We start from the raw sequence: 20,226 nt of genomic DNA, 5'->3' as shown, positions 1-20,226 counted from the left end.
TGGTCTACAGAGTGAGTTCCAGGACAGCCAGGGCTATACAGAGAAACCCTGTCTTGAAAAAAACAAATCCAAAAAAACCAAAAAAAAAAAAATGTCTAGAAGAAGGTAATCTCAATCTAAGTCCGAATCCAATATCATATAATAAAAACTAACCAGGTGCGCATGAAGAAAAGATTGCATGGTAGAAAACCAAGATAAAAAAAATGCAAGTAGGAAATGGCTATATGGGTAAGAACTGCTAAAATAAGCAAGCAAACAAAAGGCAACACTACCACAGCTACTGGACAAGAGCGGAAAGGCATACTGCATTTAAACAGGCATCCAGCACACTTACAGCTGGCTTCTTAGTAGATACAGCAGAAATCCTAACTGGGAAAATGACCCACATTAATAGAGTGGTAAAAAAATCCCAACCTGGAATCCCAACCTATACTCAGTGGTCCCTCAAAATGAGGATGAAATGCACAGTCTCAGGAACCGAGAAAACTGACCACCCTCAGACATACATTAAAAGCATTAAGTAAGAGCTGGAGAGATGGCTCAGTGGTTAAGAGCACTGCTCTTCCGGAGGTCATGAGTTCAAATCTCAGCAACCACATGGTGGCTCACCATCCCCTAATGAGAAACAACCTATGGGGTGGAGTGAGCCGGGCCGGAGCGGGCGGGGCCAGAGCGGAGCGAGAGGGAGAAAGGGGAGGGGGAAATCAAGAAGCATTAAGTAAAATTATACTAGTTAGAAAGTAAAGAACCAAGATGTCAGCATAGCAAAGTGATATTAATTAAACAGGAAATACAGGGCTGGAGAGATGGCTCAGCAGTTAAGAGCACTGACTGTTCTTCTGAAGGTCCTGAGTTCAAATCCCAGCAACCACATAGTGGCTCACAACCATCGGTAATAAGATCTGATGCCCTCTTCTGGAGTGTCTGAAGATAGCTACAGTGTACTTACATATAATAAATAAATAATTTCTTAAAAAACAAAACAAAACAAAAAACAAACAACAACAACAAAAAAAACAGGAAATACAGATAACCTGTCCTAAGCCTGGTGGTAGCACACACCTTTAATCTGAGAGCTTGGGAGACAGAAGCAAGTTGAACTCTCTGAGTTTGAGGCCAGCCTGGTCTTAATATCAAGTTATGAGACAGCCAAGGCTACATAGAGAAACCCTGTCTCAAATAACAACACAAAGCAAAAACAAATAAACAAAACCCTATCTTGTATGGTTGTTGTCAGCTTGACACAAGCTAGATTCATCTGAGAGGGAAAAACCACAATTGAGAAGACGCCTCCCTCAGACTGAGCTGCAGCAAGCCTTTTCTTGATGCATTTTCTTAATGCATTTCCTTGACTGATGATTGATGTGGGAGGGCCTATCACTGTGGGTGATGCCACCCTGGACGAGTGATTCTGGTGCTATAAGATACCAGGCGGAGCAAGCCATGAGGATAAAGCCAGTAAGCTGTCCTCCTCCATGGTCTCTGCTTCAGTTCCTGCCCTGACTTCCTTTGATGATGGACTGTGCTGCAGAACTGTAAACCAAATCCTTTCTTCTCCAGGTTGTTTTCAGTAAACCACGTTTTATCACAGGAATAGACAGCTAAGACGTAACAACCATGTGTATAATTAATGTGCATTACACCAATTGTTGAAAGTTGGAAGAATACCGAGTGGGGTGAAAGTGCTCTGTGGTACTCAGATTATGTGAGAAGGCAAATGTTCTCATTTAGAGTAATCAATGATTAGACTGGATTAGGTTTAGAGTAATCCAATCAGGCAGGAGTATTGCTCGCTCGCTCGCTCGCTCAGTCGTCCTGACTAGACACTAAAGTAACAGTGACAAAGGGCTGGAGAAAGAGCTCCACTGGTAAAGTACTTGTTACACAAACAAGAGTGCCTGCGTTTGAGGGCTGGGGCCCAAGTGAGAAAGTGGAATCATAGCAGGAAGTCTCAGCCCTGGCTGTGAAGAGAAGGATCCCTGGGGCTGCAGCTGCCGGCTAGCTAGCCGAGCCTAACTTGTGAGTTTCAGGCTGTGAAAAGCCCTGTTCCCTAAAGCAAGATGGATGGCCTGGGAAATGATGCTCAAGGTGGACCTCAGGTCTATCACACACACACACACATACACACACACACACACATACACACACACACACACACACACACACACACACACGCACACACACACACACACACACACACACGCATGCACGCAAGCACACACACACACACACACACACACACACACACACGCATGCACGCACGTGCACACATGTACAACACACACAAAAGCACATAATGTTTTAACTGCATTGACACTCTTCTGTAAATGAAGCTTTTCTCACACAGCACTGGCCAGATTTATAGCCATGTTTTCATTGAATTGTGAACTGTTAATTTCATTCTTTCCCAATTGTTTTCTCTTCTGAGAGTTAAATTATATTTACTCTCTTGTCTTTGCTTTCTAAGGCATCTAATATGCTTTCTATAATTTGTCTTCCTAGTGAAGTTTGCTTTCTGTAATTTGTTCTTTGGCTACAACTTAAGTCATTCTCTGTAATATTTTTATTCCTTTTCCCCATTCTGAGTCTGAGATATGTGACTTCTTAACAGAGTCTAATCTTTCAGTCTCTCTGTCTCTTGTTTTTATGGGCATCACTTTGCACTTCCCTGGAAATGATATGGAGAGCTGTGAGTCTCCCTTTTATTCCAGCCATTCAATGAGCATTTATTCCTGCTCTGTGTCAGGAAGGCTCTAAACACCCAGGTAGATCAGAAAGGGAAAGACTGCTGGGCTTTATTTCCCAGCCTGTGGAAGACTAACAACATGAATTAGTAAGTTACTAACATGTGCGAGGAGGATGTGTAACATAAGTGCGAGAGGTCAGGGGAACTGGAAAGTGTGGGAAGGTTGTGATTTTTTTTTAAAATAGGGGTTTCTGGGAAAGTGACATTGGAACATTACTTCACAGAATCTGAGGTGGTTGGCAGTGTCAGCACTGTAGGTGCAAGAGCCTTAACAGGCAGACAGTCTGGCAGGTTCAACTGACAGTTCACGGTGGGGAGAACTGACCGGGAGCTGTAGGAAGTGAGAGTCAGTGGCCTTTGGCTTTCTCAGAGTGAGGCACCTCTGCAGATTCCATCGAAAACTCACCTGTAGATGTGAACGTAAAGCAGCTAGACGGGTCTTCCAGGTCTCCTGGGTGCAGTGCAACAGGCTCTCTGGAAACGTAAGGACAGTGTTCGGGTTAACTCTGCCGATTTGACTGGACTGAGAAACACAGGCATAGGCTGGGGCCTGGTATCTCTGGTGTTTCCGGAGATGGTTGAATTGTGAAGGCTCTCCACCAGTGATGTTGAGGGAGGAGGAAGAGGAGGAGCCAGCCCACCATGGGAGGTGAACCATGGATGTGGGACCGTGAAAGGCAGCCCGTGTTCTGGTCCAGCTAAGTATAAACCCCAGAGACCCAGCAGATAACTCTGCAGGGACAGAAGGTGTTTGCCTGCCACGCTCTTACACACCAGGCTCTTGACACGAGGCCTCAGCTCTCCATAGGTCTGTGGCCATCAGTCACGTAGGGCACCGCCCCAAGCCCCTCCACAGGTAGATGTGACCACACAGCCTCAAGCTCAAGACAGCTCCATTTTAGTGAGGCACCTAAAGGCCTGAAGGGCTTGGCCAATTAGGCTCTCCTTCCCAGACACTCCTCCCTGCAAAAGGTGTTTAACCTCAGGCCGTCCTGAGAAAGGGGGGCATGGTTTCACTCATCACAACTCTCCACCATAACAATAAATGCTTTAAAACCATGGACTGCCTCTTCTCATCATGATCCGCAGTGCTGGAGCAATGGAGGTCTTTCTTTAAAGAGCTGAGTCTACTCTCCTGCAGAAGGCCTCTCAGCACTTCCAGACATGGTTTCCACCAAGCCAAGCAGCCAGCAAGTTAAGGGTGCTCTCTTCCCTGAGGGGACCAGCCAGAGCTCTCTCCCCGCCCCCTTTTCCCTTTGCCCCCCACCCCCCAGCCAACCCTGTGATCCTCCACTCCGTTCTCAGCTCTAAGGAGGCATCCAGCAGCATCTGCAGTGTCTAAGAGCGGGAGAACCTGTACTTGGCCTCTGTGCCGGCAGGGGACCCCGCCCCCCCCCCAGCAGGTTCCCCAGGGACCTCAGACTGCACCTCCCCACGTCCACCTCCATGAGTGGCCCTAGCCCTGCAGCGGGAGGGCACACATGGGCGGCCATTTTAACCCACAGCTGCAGGCTTGTCTTTGAGGATCCCTCCCAGTATTCTCTCCATGTTCTATTTTCCTCTCTTCCGTGAGATAAACAGTTTTCTCTGCCACATACTACTGTTACGAGTTCTGTCCAAGCACATCCCGAATCACCGTAAGCCCAAAGAAAATCCTTCCTCCCTTCTGTTGTTTCTTTCAGGTGTAAGAGTTAGAGAAGCAAATGTAAATATCAGTGCAAACATTCCTTTCTGAAGCACAGTATTAAGATATATATATATATATATATATATATATATACATATATATATATATATATATGAAAGCCAATGCAGGCAAATGGAGTGCCTTGAGATATAAACTTAAAATAACCAATTGCTATTCTAAGTTGTAAAGGTTCTCAAACACCTGTATTGGGAAAGCCCAAATACATTGTATTCAGTACTCAAGAATGATTCCACCCCCCCCCCTTTTAAGACAGGGTCTATAGCCTAGCCTGCTCTACAGCTCCCAAAGTAGCTGAGGATGACCTTGACCTTTTGACCTTCCTGCTCATACCTGCTAACGCTGGGATTATGGGTATGCACCCCCAGGCCACTCACTAAAATCATATTAATGGAATCTTGGTTAGAAATTTTATTTTTTTGGATAATAAAAGTTACAAGTCATTTTCTCATATATCCTGTAAGTTGCTATTTTAATCACTCATTTAAAAATGAGGACCGCAGCTGAGTGTGGAAGCACACACCTGTAACCCCTGCCCTTGGGAGGCTAAGGCGGGGGAGCTGAGTTCCAAACAAGTGACCAGGAAGGAAACAGAAGAAACCAGAGAGAGCTGACAAGAACTCAGCATTAAATAATACAAGGTTTCAAAACTCTAAGAGACAGTCGGATCAGTGGGTGGAAACAGGCCTGGCCCTGCCTGCCTCAGTTCTGAGTCCTCTGGATGACTGAGCTAACAATTCTTGCTGAGACACAGGGGTGTTACTAGCTTGATTCATTGCTGTTAAGTGCCTTATTCATAGCCATCATTATGCATGATACAAGTTAAAGAGACGACTGACAAATAAGGACTGGGGGTTACTTTGTCAGTTTAGTAGTAAGTTTGAGTTACTAGAGATCAAGAGTGGTAAGGGTTAGTGAGAACATGACAGCAAAAAATGGTATGCTGGTCGCCCCTCAGGGAAAAGTGCTGGTACTGACCGTGATGATCTGAGTTCAGTCCCTGGTCATACGATGCAAGGAGAGAACTGGCTCCCACAGTTATTTCTCCGACCCACACATGTGTTCTGGTACATGCATGCACACGCACATGCGCTCACACACACACACACGTAAATGTGAAGATTTTTTTGTTTGTTTGTTTATTGTTTTTTCGAGACAGGGTGTCTCTGTATAGCCCTGCCTGTCCTGGAACTCACTCTGCAGACCAGGCTGGCCTCACACTCAGAAATCCACCTGCCTCTGCCTCCCAGAGTGCTGGGATTAAAGGCGTGCGCCACCACTGTCCAGCTAAATGTGAAGATTTTTAAAGAAGTCTCAGTCTCTGAAAAGCATACCGGTGGAGTCCCTGGGAAGCTCTATTTGACAGCTGGTTACCACAATGTGCCTTATGCAAATGCAGATGTGAGACTTTAGGTAGTTTTGGCTATGACAGTCATTCAGTTGTAAAATAGTATCTTTTTGTTGTTGTTGTAAAATAGTATCTTTTCAGTGACTTTTTAAAAAAAATAGGTACTAATAATTTTATTATTGAAAGAAACAGATTTTTCTAATCACAAACTCTACAGTGGAGCTCTTGTTACCGGGGGAAGTAACTCTGCCCTATGCCTGTGATTGGCTTCCTCCCAGGTAGCTCAGTGTAAGTCCCCAGAGGCAGTACACAGTAGTGGCTACAAACGTGACATGCACTTGGAAGCCATTGAGGCTTCAAGTTCAAAGTGGTCTTCAGAGATTACAAGCTGAATGCCCTTGGCAAGCTGCTCACACAATCTCATTTTCCTCATTTCTAGCCGAAAAAGAGGAAGATAATTGCTACCACATAATTAGATAAACAAAAAGAGATAACTCTAAAGCAACCAGAAAACAGGAGGGATAGAATTATCATATAGTTATTATTCATAGGTACAGTGTAGTACTATATATCAAAGAAAGAAGAAAATCAATACATCATTTCTGTTTAGATGAAAAGACAGAGTTAGAAAGGTTCAATTTATTGTATTGTAATCAAGAAGCAGAAACAGAGTATTTAAGATATTGCCTTGATTCATTCACTAAAAAGTATTTACTGAATGGTTTTTGGTAGGCATTATGCCCAAGTGCTGAGAATATGGAATGAAAAAGCTCATTCTTAGAGTTATGATTGCTTCCATGAAATACCATGACCAAAGCAACTTGGGGAGGAAAGGCTTTATTCAGCTTATCCTTGTACACCACAGTTCATCAGCAAAGGAAGTCAGGCAGGAACTCAAACAAGGCAGAGACCTGGAGGCAGGAGCTGACGCAGAGATCATGAAGGGGTGCTGCTCACTGGCTTGCTCCCCCTGGCTTGCTCAGCTGCTTTCTTATAGAACCCAGGACCACCAGCCCAGGGATGGCACCACCCACAATTGGCTGGGCCCTCCCCCATCAATCACTAATTAAGACACACCCCACAGGCTTGCCTAGCCAGATCTTATGGAGTCATTTTCTCAACTGAGGCTCCCTCCTCTCTGACGACTGGAGCTTGTGTCAAAGGTAGCCAGTACAATAATGGACAAAACTAGCCAGTACAATAACTAAAATGTAAGCAGTTCTGAGTATGCAATCATTTTCATATTCTTTTTTTATTCATCTCTCATACAAAACAACCCTACCAGTTTCCCTCCCTTCCCCGCTCCCAGTGTCCACTCCCTACCTCCCCTCTCCCCTAGATCCACTTCCCTTTGGAAAAGAGCATTGATATTCCAGGGATATCAAATGAACGTGGCATAACAAGCTCTAATATCAGGACTAGGTGAGGCAATCCATTAGGAGTAAAAGAGTCCCAAGAGCAGGTGTACGAGTCAAAGACACCCCACTCCCACTGTTAGGAGTGCCACAGAAAACATTCTCCTACTCTTAAGAAAGATATAAAGATGGTCTATGTTTTTATGGGTCATGAAAACAAAAAAAAAGATTAAAGTAAGGATTTTCTATAAGTTATTCTATAAATACACATTATAGCTTTATGCAACTGAAGGGTCAGGACTGGAATCTATCTGCTTATATATTCCAGGGGCTAGGACAGCACATTTGGTACATTAGAGTTCATGGCTTTAAGTCAGAGAACTGAACAACACAGGCACGTTCTAAGCGGGGCAGGCATTTCTCACCTGCTCAGGGTCTCACTGGATTTGCTGCCTTCAGTGGACTCCCTCAAGGAGTTGTTGCTCCTGTTGGGAAGAGAAGAGCAGGAATTAAAGATCCAATGTTATAAAGCTGGGCACAGTGCCAGGTGCTTAATGCCAGCACTTAGAAGGCAGAATCTCTGGGTGGTCCGGGTCAGCTTGGCCTAGTGAGTTGTAAGTCAGCTAGGGCTACATAGTAAGACCCTGTCTTTAAAACCAAAACAAAAAACACAAGATAGATTGTTATTTTCTTATTGATATAATAAAAATCTATAGGAGAACTGATTCTTTAGTGCAGGACGGTGCTGGGAATTGAACCCAGGGCCGTAAGAATAAGCTACACCCCAAGGACAATTTATTTTTATAGTGATAGCTAAATAGATCATCAAATATTAGCTTTATGATAAAACACATTTTCATTTGAGCACTGATTTTGGGTAGATATAGACCAAAAAGAGTAAGGTTGCCGCTCTGGCTTTTCTGAGAGAGAATGCGAAGTCAACAGGAAGGCAGCTGTGAGAAGCCTTTCCATAAAAGGCTCGGTGCCAAGTCTGGCAGCATGAATTTGATCCCTGGGGCCCAGATGGAGAGGCTGGACTCCTGCAGATTGTCTTGTGGCACTTGAGGACTAAGGACAGCTTAGTACAGTGCTTGCCTGTCATGTACAAAGCTCTGGGTTTGGTCACTAACACCATGTACACGGGCAGCATGGTCTGCTGAAATCCTAGCAATCAGGCACTGGAGGCAGGAGGATCAGGAGTTCTTCAAGATCACCCACTCCTGGCTATATGTAAGACCCTGCCTCGGGATCACCCACTCCTGGCTATATGTAAGACCCTGCCTTGGGATCACCCACTCCTGGCTATATGTAAGACCCTGCCTCGGGATCACCCACTCCTGGCTATATGTAAGACCCTGCCTCGGGATCACCCACTCCTGGCTATATGTAAGACCCTGCCTCGGGATCACCCACTCCTGGCTATATGTAAGACCCTGCCTCGGGATCACCCACTCCTGGCTATATGTAAGACCCTGCCTCGGGATCACCCACTCCTGGCTATATGTAAGACCCTGCCTTGGGATCACCCACTCCTGGCTATATGTAAGACCCTGCCTCAGGATCACCCACTCCTGGCTATATGTAAGACCCTGCCTCAAGATCACCCACTCCTGGCTATATGTAAGACCCTGCCTCAAGATCACCCACTCCTGGCTATATGTAAGACCCTGCCTCAAGATCACCCACTCCTGGCTATGTGTAAGACCCTGCCTCGGGATTTTAACAAAGGGGTAGTGGTGATGGTGGTACAATCTAGTTAGATTAGAACACAGTACATCAGTCTAGGGTGTGACTTAGGGTTATCATCGCTGTAAGGAAACACCATGACCAAAAGCAATCTGAAGGAAAGAGGTTATTTTGCTGATACTTTCACATCACAGTTCATCACTGAAGAAAGTCAGAGCAGGAACTCAAGGTAGAAGGAAACCTAGGGGCAGGACCTGAAGCAGGAGCCAGGACACCCTGCCTAATGCTTGTGCCACGCTGGGTCAGCCTGCTTCCTCCACGCTGGCTCAGCCTGCTTCCCCAGACAGCTCAGGAGCAGCTGCCTAGGGTGGCCGCAGCCCCCGCCCGCATCATCATTCATGGCGATGCCTCACAGGCTTGCACTGCACGGAGGTGCTTCTCCACTGTTTCCTCTTCTCCAGCAACTCGAGCTTGTGTTAGGGTGACTTAGAGTAGGCAGCACAGTCAGATGGGAAATCAGTGATCACTGCAACAGGCAGTGATGAGACGGGATTTTAAAGCAATGAGCCTGTGTCCTCTCTGGATAATGAACTATCAGACTTTTTTTCTTTTCTTTTGCTCACACTGCTCTCAGAACTTGTCCTTTTTAGGTTTTGTAGAATGCTGTAAGATTTCTTCATTTTTAAAATGGTTTCATTTAGAATTCAGCTATTCAGCTGGTGAATATAGGATCATTTTTAGCACAAGTCTTACAATCTCACATTGATGCTGTTGTTACTTCCTTCTGAACCACCTTTCAAAGTTACAAACGACACTGTAAATACATGTAAACGTGGAGAACATCCTTTGGTATGGCTTACTGTGCCAATAGTTCATACGGCTAAATAAATATCAGTGCTTCTGTCTGGATGCTGAATGCCCTCCTAAATCCTGTGCGTTAAATGAAGGACTAAGGCTTGGTCCCCAGCTTGGAGGCCCTAGAAGGCAGTGGACCCTTCCAGAGGTGGAGCCTTGTGTCACCATGAGTGACGGGACCGGGACCGTGGTCCCCAGCCCTTTTGTCTCCTGCTCCTTCCTCGGCATTGAGGTGAGCAGCCTGCCTCAGTCCTACAGAGCTTTCCCACTGCTGTCTGACACCTCAGCAGGGACCCAAAACAATGGCTGTGCCTGCTGACTGTGGGCTGGAACCTCAGGGACATGGGGACATCAACCTATGCTCCTGTAAGTTCCCTCAGGCAGTCTGACAGAAAGCCGAGGCTCACGGATCAGCAGGATTTAAAATAAGCAACAAAGAAAAGAAAGGAAAGAGCATGCTTTCCGCTCACTTCTAGGACCTTGAAGTCCTTTTTAGAGTTAAATAATGCCACTGCTTTCCTTCTCTGAAGCCATCACATGTTGCACACCAAGTTCCATGAAAACTAGTCAAACTGACTTCCCAAACTGCCAGGCCGTGGAGAACATCCCTGCACAACGGATCAGCCTGAGTCTGACGTGCTCACCTGTGGCAGAGCTCTGATCTCAGGCTTGAGTCGGTGATGCAGTCTCTGACTCTGTCATCTCTGTGGAGACAGAACGCAGCTGAGTCAGCGCATGTGCAGGTCCGACTCACCTCTTACACACAGTCAGCCAGCCACTCGTGTCTTCTTCAAGCTTCCCGCCCATCACTGCGTTTTAAGCATCCAAGCAAACCTATCAAATCCAGATAGTTCTGGATTGCAACTCAGACCAAGCTCTCTTCCGTGAGTTTGGTTTTGGTGTACGGTTTGTTGTTGTTTCAACAGGTTGGAGCTGTATAGCACTGACTGGCCTAGAACTCACCATGCAAACCAGGCTGGCAACAATCCTCCTGTCTCTGCTCCACAAGTGCTAGGCTTCCAGACAGGCACCACTACACAGGCTTTCTTGCAGGCATTCTGCAGCACTTCTTCAGCATTAGGGAGAAGTCAGACTTTAATGGCAGGGCCATTTGGAGGATTACAGAAAATTGACTAGGATTATCACCAGATACCTTTGTTTGATGCAGTTCAGGGCACTGGGGACAGCAGTGATGGGAATTGACAGGGGAAGCTATGGTGACCCTCCGTATCAGCAGTGCTTGGGACCAGACTTGTGACTCTCTTGGTTTCATAAGGGGAAGGGCAATTTATGCTTATATTTATTCATCTGTCAATTCACCTCACAACACTGCCTGTGCTCAGAGGGCCCATAAGAGTTACAAGAAAAATGAAAGTGATCAGCTTGGCACGGTAGCACATGTATGCTTGTCATCCTAACACTCTGGATGCTCAGGCAGGAGGGTCAAGAGTTCAGAGCCAGTCTGAACAGAACAAAACAAAAAACAAACAAAAACAAAAAAACTAATGGTATGTGGTAGTACACCCTTTAATTTAAGCCCTCAGGAGGCAGAGGCAGGCAGGTAGCTGAGTTTGAGGGGAGCCAGGTTTATACAATGAATTCCAGCACAGCCAGGGCTACACAGTGACTCTGCCTCATTCTCTCTCTCTCTCTCTCTCTCTCTCTCTCTCTCTCTCTCACACACACACACACACACACACACACACACACACAGAAAAGGAAACGATCTGCAAGTCCAAGGATTCCTAGCCAAAAGAACGTTTCTGATATTATGTGCCAGAGGTCATGATACATCACTAATACATTACTAAAGCTTTACTGTTATCTCTAACAATTATATCAGTCCAACTAATGGCAGCATTTAAATTAAATATACATCCTCAGAACATCTTAAGGAACTGGAGATGAGTTACACAGAGATATTCAGAAAATTTTACTTTCAGATATTTGCCTTATAAACACATTAATATTACAAAAATAAGATTAATACCAACATGGATGCCATGTTAAATGTTTAATATAAGCTTATCTAAATAGCAAGTCAAAAGCACTTGAAAAGCACACAGGAGTCTCACTGATCTCTACAGATACAGGAAGGAAGGACTGGTAAGCTGACTGAATCTGTTTTGGGTGAGACTTATTAATTTGATATAAGCCATTGTCAAGAATAGCCAGAGACCTGGACTTTTCCTATTAGCTCATTCCTTGAGTGCTCCTAGTTCCCAGTGCTACAGAGTTCTAGCTTTGCAACAGACTGTGTGTTGCACATAAATCGGCCCTTTGTGATTTGTTTCTTGTGCTTATAAGATGGGACAAATAAATGCTGTCCCACCCTGTATCACCATGTTTTTTCACCATGCCTCAGAGGGACAAAAGGTGACCAGCCATGTGAGATCTCAGGCGGAGCGGCCATAGACCATTTCCCTGGGCAGGAGATTAGAGACAACTAGAGCTGAGGGCAGACAGAGTATCAGAAGGGCATGCTGGCCACGCGAGACGACAAGTGCCCAGCAATTGGGCCGATACAGTGAAAGGTAAGCGTGTGTGTGTGTGTGTGTGTGTGTGTGTGTGTGTGTGTGTGTGTCTGAGGACCTGAGGGAACCTGGGCAGGGCTGGTAGCACAGTCTGCCTGGAGCTTAAATCAGAGCAGCGAAAACTGAGCAGCACCGCCTTCTCACAGTCGTGTGTGTGTGTGTGTGTGTGTGTGTGTGTGTGTGATCGTCAAGTTAGAATATGGATGTGAAATGTCTTGGGAATCTTAAGTTACTACAAATCAACACGAACACTTGCACTGCTCACTTTCTAGACTGAATGAACTCTCTTTTGCTCTTAGGAACTGGCCTTTTTACTTTTGCCTAATCCACCTTCATGCTGGCTCAAAGTTGTTTACTTTGACCTCCAAAGGAGCACTCTGACAACTTAATGGTGGTGGCAGCACACTCTGGGGAGGAGCCTTGCCACCGTGAGCACGCAGTCTTACAGTCACCTACAATGCTCCAAGAGATGGAGTCCTCCCGTCCTCCTCAGTCTTGCTCAGGGGCATGGCTGGCTCTTCGTTGATGACGCTCCTCAACTCCTGCAGAAGCTGCTTCAGGTCCCGCGTCGGGTCCTCCTTCAGTGTGCTGGCTTTTATAGAGTGCTGATTAAAGCAACACACACATCTGCACATTATATTCTTTTATAAAAGTAATGCAGCTGCTAGACAGAAATTATGGGAAAGCAGAATAGTGATGGTCTATTTTGCAGTGCACAGGTCTGTTTCAACCCCCAGGCATTAGGCTAGCACCCAACCTTTATTTAAACTGTATCTGCAGTGGTTCTGATGACCCTGCTGCCATTTTAAAGACAGGGCTTTGAAAAGTTTGATTATTGTAACTGATGTATGGAACAAGTCTTTCTTTTTTAAGAGTAGGAGCTCACTGCCTATTATAAGGAATTTATACATCTTCTGAGAAAGCCTGAATTTATATTGTCCATATTTTTCTTGTGTTTTGAAAGTATAAAAAGTTCTGGCCGGGCAGTGGTGGTCTTTAATCCCAGCACTTGGGAGGCAGAGGCAGGCGGATTTCTGAGTCCGAGGCCAGCCTGATGTACAGAGTGAGTTCCAAGACAGCCAAGGCTACACAGAGAAACCCTGATTCGAAAAACAAAAACAAACAAACAAACAAAAAAGTTCTGCATAATGTAATTCTGTAATAATGTAAAAGTTCTGTTTTAATGAAATTAAAAATTACTTTAATATCTTTGTTATCATTAATCCCAATGGCTATTTCATTTTGTCTTTTCCAAGAAAATAATTAATAGTGAAGAAATTGTTTTTTTAGTTTGGATTCCTAGAAATTGTATAAATCTAAGATCTAGTCATTGAAATGCTAGTTATAATCATTACTTCTGAAGGTGACTTTTCCCCTCATTATGGGTGACGCTGGTTACTAACATGAGACAGGAAGCTGGCTGTCGACTGGGAGGATGGCACGTTGGAATGAGACCGAGTCACAGATGCCGGCTGGAGAAGGCGGGGCTTCATTGAGGAATTAGAGGTGTATCCAGGGCCCTGAAGTTCCTGCAAGCAATGCAGATGTGAGCAAGGTGATGGCAGCCTACAGCTACAAAGAGTTGTGAAATCAAAAGTATCTTTTTAATTTCACAGGCAAACCTATTATTAAAACTTTAAAATAATGATCAACTTATTCCTCTGAAAAATATACACATTTCAGGATAAAAGCACTATTTTTAAGAAAAGATGTTTCATAGTCATGTAGATTATTCCACGAACAAGCTAAACGTTCATCCTCTGAGTCTTTGTGTTCACTCAGCATCTGAGAGTGTAAAACTCCGCTTAGATACTTGAGGCAGGCGCTGTGGAGCACTGTTCTACTTGCTTATCGTCAAGTAGGACTGAAATGTGATGCTTCGATGTTATCTTAAATCTCAAGTGTGGACACATGGAGTAGTAACACCTCCACAGACTTCATAAGTGCTAGCAGAAGATGATGTGGAAACTATATTTAAATATAAGAGATGCAGGGACCTGGGAGTTGGCGCAGATGGTAAAGGGCTTGTGTGCAAGCATAAGGACTTCAACTCCAGTACTCATGCAATGCCAAACAACATCTGTAACCCTCATGCAGAGAGGGGAGACGGGGATCCTGGGGCTTTGCTGGTCAGCCAACCCGACCTAGTGAGTGAGGGCCTAGTCAGGGAGATGCCCTGCTGGGACTGACTGAGGAAGGGGCCAAACATGACCTCTGGCCTCCACAGTAGTCACTTAAGAACATACAAATATGACCGGACTCCCTCCTTCTCTCTCTCTCTCTCTCTCTCTCTCTCTCTCTCTCACACACACACACACACACACACACACACACACACACACACAGACTATTAAAGCATAGGCACTGTCTCTGCTCACACTATGTATAATGAAAATGACCTTACTTTTACATCCAAAGTGTGCTGCAGTTTTAGACGCACCGATTCCTGTTCCTGGCGCTGTATTATATCTTGACACTCTGCAAACTGCAAAGATGCCTACAATCGAGCAACCATAAGTGGTTTATCCCCCATTCTTTATGCACTTTTAATTCATCAACCTGTAATACAGTTTTCAGCTCTTCAAGGAAAACCATCTACCTCTGGCACACCACACCATGTTCCAGTGACCCATGTATCTGTGGCACGCCCTCACGTGGCCCATCCTACCAGGGTACACACAGCGCATTTGCAGTAATTAGTATGAACGAGTGAACTAAGGATGAGGTGAGCAAAAAGCTTTGTTAAAGCATGAAATGCATATCTGTGCTCAGAGGCGCAGGCCTGTAGTTCTAGGACGTAGGAGGCGGAGCCAGAAAGACCAGTAGTTCAATGTCACCTTGGGCTATACAGCAAGATTGGGGTGACATCCAAATCCAAGCTACAGCTGAAGTCAGAGTACCATGTTAGCAAACATGGCTGACACAGTCAGATCATGGAGTATTTTATCTAACCAAGAGGTCTGGCTTCTTAGGCATTAGTGATTGGTTTTGATAATGTTAGTTTTCAGGGTTTCTGAGTGACAGGAAGACAGATTTATCCCTGGATAACAATGATAAACAGCGCCAGGCCCTTCTCCTTTCTTCTGTCTTCTACCCAACAAGGCATCAGATATTAGCACTATCATTTTATCAACATGTAAGAGATTGTATTCCTCCTAAAGAGTAGCTCATTTTTGACGGTAGGTTTACTCAGGTAAGTAAGGATACAAGGACATATTAGATCTACTGCTCCTATGACTGTGTTAGCTTGAAAATTGTAGAGAGAATATCTTGTGTACTATTCATTGAATGGATTCATCGCCTGTCAATCAAAAAGCCTATGGCCTATAGCTTAGGTAGGAAATAGAAAATGGGAAAATTTGGAGGGGAAAGAATTGTGAGACAGAGCCAAGTGGGAGGTCCACCTGGGCAGATGTGAGGAGACAGACACGGTACCTTAGCACAGGTGGCCAACCATGGGGCAGAATGCAGATTAAAATAAACGGGTCATTTTGTCATGATTCTAGTCAGAGAAGAGCCTGGCCATACGACCAAGGTATTTGTCAAGGCCGTAGACTCAATCTATTTTGAGTCTGAGTCTTATTTCTGGAAACATGGGACTGGGAGGAAGAATCAGTTATTTTGGGGGAGGGAGTATGCTATTATGACTTGAGTCAAAAATGTTTCCCACAGACTGTGGCACTTTAGGAAGTGGGGTCCAGCAGACACAAAGCCCCACAGAGCAGCAGTTCTCAGCCTTTAGGGGTTGAATGACCCTTTCACAGAGGTCACCGAAGACCATCAGAAATATCAGATATTTACATTTATTATTCATAACAGTAGCAAAATTACAGTTATGAAGTAGCAACAAAAATAATTTTATGGCTGGGGGTCACCACAACATGAGGAGCTGCATTAAAGGGTCGCAGCGTCAGGAGGTTGAGCAGCACAGTCCTAGAGGCAGGCTCTTCCTCACCCTGGCACCTCCTCTCCACTTGGCTCCCTGGCCTGTCACGATATGAGTGTGGCTACCATTCTTCCTACTATCGTGAGCTCCACAGCAGCCTTCCTTACATGATGTACTGAGAGAAACATGAAACTGAGACTGAAAACAGCCTCTCCTGTCCCTCCCAGGTGGTTTGGTGACAGCAACAAAGAGTTACTGACCACCTACGCAATGGCAGATCTCTAAATTGTCTCCTCAGTAAGTGACAGCCTGCCTCTGTGCTGTAAGATTGAGATACGATGCAAGCTGGTGGTACAGAACTTCCACTGAGAACTATCCTATCCAGCTGTTGTCAGGGGGTAATTCCCACATCACCTCAGCTAATAAACTACCTTGTCAAGAGCGACTTCCATGTTGGCAACCTTCTCCTTCAAGCGTCGTTCCTGAGATCGTAGCACTTCCAGCTCTCCAGCCATCTTGTTTTTCTCTGTCGCCACGGTGCTCAACTCCTGGCTGAGCTTGCTCTTCTCTTCTTTCAAAAAGTGTCTCTCCTGCATGGGAGACAAAGGACCAGGAGTAATTGTTGATAAAAAGTTGATAAGTGTGCTGAGGCCTAAAACTTCTGTCAAAGGACTCTGATACATTTTCATCTCTACCAGTACTGCTTCTTAGGTTCTCAGATCTCTGGTAACTTCTACAGAGTATGAAGCAGCCACACATTGTAAAAAAAAAAAAAAAAATGGAATCTTGCTCTGTAGTACAGCTTCAGGTTAGGGATGGTGATTCATCCTGAAGTTCTTTTATCATTCAGAATTGTTTTGGCTATCCTGAGTGTTTTGTTTTTCCATATAAAGTTGAGAATTGTTCTTTCAAGGTCTATAAAAAATTGTGTTGGAATTTTGATGGGGATTACATTGAATTTGTAGATTGATTTTGGTAAGATGGCCATTTTCACTGTTAATCCTACCTATCCATGAGCATGGGAGATCTTTCCATCTTCTGAGATCTTCTTCAATTTCTTTCTTCTGAGACTTGAAGTTCTTGTCACTTGTTTGGTTAGAGCAATAGTGATAAAAACCCCATGGATTGGTACAGAAACAGGCACATTGTTCAATGGAATCAAATCGAAGACCCAAAATAAAGCCACACACCTATGGACACTTGATTTTTGATAAAGAAGCCAAAAACCTTAAAATGGAAAAATGAAAGCATCTTCAACAAATGGTGCCGACTAACTGGATGTCTGCATGGAGAAGAATGAAAATAGACTCATACTTATCACCTCCCATAAAACTTAAGCCCAAGTGGATAAAGGATCTGAACATAAAACCAGATATACTAAATCTCATAGAAGAGAAAATGGGAAGTACCCTTGAACGAATTGGTACAGGAGATTATTTCCTGAACATCAATGACTCAGACTCTGAGACTAACAATTGATAAGGCAGAGGACACCGTCAATAGGACAAATTGGCAGCCTACAGATGAAGAAAGGATCTTTACCAACCCTACATCTGACAGAGGGCTAATATCCAAGATTTACAAAGCGCTCAAGAAGTTAGACATCAACAACCCAAATAACCCAATTTAAAAATGGGTTCAGAACTGAACAGAGAATTCTCAACAGAGGAAGCTTGAATAGCCAAGAAGCGCTTAAAGAAATGCTCAAAGCCCTTAGACATCAGGGAAAACACAAATCAAAACATCTCTGAGGTGCTGTCTTACACCCATCAGAATGGTTAAGATCAAAAACTCAGGATAGCCTATGCTGGCTAAGATGTGGAGCAAAGGGAACACTTGTTCATTGCTAGTGGGAGGACAAACTTGTACAATTACTTTGGAAACCAATTTTGCAGTTTCTCAGAAAACTGGGAATAGTTCTACTTCAAGACCCAGCTCTAACACTCCTGGGCACATACCCAAAAGATGAAGATGCGCCACCATCCCAGACACTTGCTCAACTATGTTCAGAGCTTTATTCATAGTACCCAGGAACTTGAAACAGCGTAGATGTCCCTCAACTGAATGGATAAAGAAAATGTGGCACATCCACACAGCGGAATACCACTCAGCCATTAAAAACAAACACATCATGAATTCTGCAGGCAAATGGATGGAACTTGAGAATATCAACCTTAGTGATGTAACCCAGTCCAAAAAGGACATACAGGGTATATACTCACTTATAAGTGGATATCAGCAAAAAAATATAGGTACCATGTCACACTCCACAGACCCAAAGAAACTAAAGAAGGAAGGCACAAGTGAGGAAGCCTGAATCTCACTTAGAAAGGGAAATAAAATAGTCATAAAAGGCAGATGGAGAGAGAGCACTGAGGGGGGGATGGGTAGGGGAATGGGAGTTCAGGATCAGGTGTGGGGAAGGACAGGAGAGATGGCCAGATGGCCATGAGTATGAATAGAAATCTGCAACTGACTGGGGTGAGGAGGTGAGGGGCATCTCTACATTGGGAATATGGAACCTGAAGAGGCCACCGTCCTGTAGCCAGGCAGGAACCCTAGAAGAGGGGTAAGAGACACCAACCCACCTACAAGACTTTCAACTCCAAATTTATTCTGTCTACAAGAAATGCAGACACGGGGGATGGAGCAGAGCCTGAGGGAACGGCCAACCAATACTGGCCCATGGGCAAGCACCAACCCCTAACACAATTCATGAGACTCCGGGCCCTGAAGGGGACAGGAACTCCACAGAAGACCAACAGAGTCAACTAACATGGACCCTTGGGATTCTCAGAGTCTGATCCACCAACCAAAGAGTATAGACTGGTTGGACCTAGGCCTCCCCACACATATGAAGCAGGTGTGCAGCTTGGTCTTCATGTGGGTCCTGAACAACTGGAGCAGGGGCTGTCCCAAAAGCTGTTGCCTTACATGGGATGTTCTTCTAGCCGGGCTGCCTTGTCTGGCCTCAGTGGGAGAGGACGTGCCTAGCTTTGAAGGGACCTGGAGTGTCAGGGCGGAGGGATGGGTGGGGGGCACCTGCTCAGAGAAAGGGAGGGGATGGGGGACAATGGAAGGACTGTGGAAGGGGTGACTGGGAGGAGGACACTGAGTAGGATTAAAGTGATACATAAAACAAAATTAAATAAAAAAATAGAATTCTGGTGCAGTAGGATTGAATAATAGTATACTAAATTTTATGAAATTAACTTTAAATAATAACATAGTTAAAGAAGATCATTTATTTGAAAGTCTCAAGAGTTTCGATTTTGCTTCATGGTTGAACATTTATTTCACAAATGTGGACTGTTGGTTGTATGACATAAAAACAAAAGAGACAGACAGAGATCTAGCTCTCAAGTTGCCCGTCAGGACGGGGGGGGGGGGGGGAGGGGGTAGAAATAAAATAGCTGATATAATATGTTTGGTATTAAACAAAAACCTTTTACAAATTAGTTTTCTCCTCTAGAAAAGCACTGTGGAACAAATACAAAGAGTGGCCAATTTCTAACACAACATTATATAGTCTGCTTCTTTGTATTTTTTTTTATAATCAATTGTGTTTGCTACAAATACATCAGAAAGTGTTGTCATGACGTGTGTGTGTGTGTGTGTGTGTGTGTGTCCCCTTTTCTGCTTGGATTGGGCAGGGACATCTGTAGATTGAAAGATGGGTTTGTTTTACAAGTCTCCTCTTGTTTTGTCTGAGAGAGTGTCTCTGAGCTGTTTCATGTGGAAGCAGGCATGGGTTGACATCAAGCAGTAAGTAATTCACAAAACCCAAATTACTATCAACTGGGAGAAGCACTACTTTAGGTTCCCAGAAGGAAGAAATAAGGAGAAAGAGAAAAGAAAATGTTCAAGAAAATGGGAAAGAACAGAGAAAAGCAATCCAGTAGGTACGTAAGATAGAGGTATACCAATATATGTATGTTCTAAAGGATCCCCAGGGCTCACTGTGGGTGACCAGCTAGTAATTAGTCACACTGATCATTTTACTAATGCCATTTCTTTTGCACGTTCACTAAGTCAGTTCTGTTATAATATAAAAATGTAAATTTGCTTCAAACTGACATCAGAGAACGTTTGAACATAACACTGATTTCAT

General features: G+C 44.5%; 1 protein-coding gene across 1 annotated transcript in view; it reads right to left on the bottom strand.

The window, feature by feature from the left end:
- The window catches only part of Ccdc158 (coiled-coil domain containing 158), a 50,524-nt gene that overhangs the window by 5,205 nt on the left and 25,093 nt on the right, over positions 1–20,226 (bottom strand). Inside the window, exons 14-20 of the mRNA XM_052198933.1 lie at positions 16,547–16,705; positions 14,634–14,726; positions 13,633–13,758; positions 12,686–12,834; positions 10,340–10,399; positions 7,580–7,639; positions 3,153–3,220 (exon numbers count right to left, since the gene is read on the bottom strand). Of these exons, the coding sequence (XP_052054893.1) occupies positions 3,153–3,220; positions 7,580–7,639; positions 10,340–10,399; positions 12,686–12,834; positions 13,633–13,758; positions 14,634–14,726; positions 16,547–16,705 (715 nt within the window). The remainder of the gene's footprint in view (positions 1–3,152; positions 3,221–7,579; positions 7,640–10,339; positions 10,400–12,685; positions 12,835–13,632; positions 13,759–14,633; positions 14,727–16,546; positions 16,706–20,226) is intronic.

This window comes from Apodemus sylvaticus, chromosome 11, assembly GCF_947179515.1.
Source record: "Apodemus sylvaticus chromosome 11, mApoSyl1.1, whole genome shotgun sequence".
NCBI classification, from domain to species: Eukaryota; Metazoa; Chordata; class Mammalia; order Rodentia; family Muridae; genus Apodemus; species Apodemus sylvaticus.
Note: the sequence above shows the minus strand (reverse complement) of the source record. Positions and strands in the feature narration are given on the sequence as shown.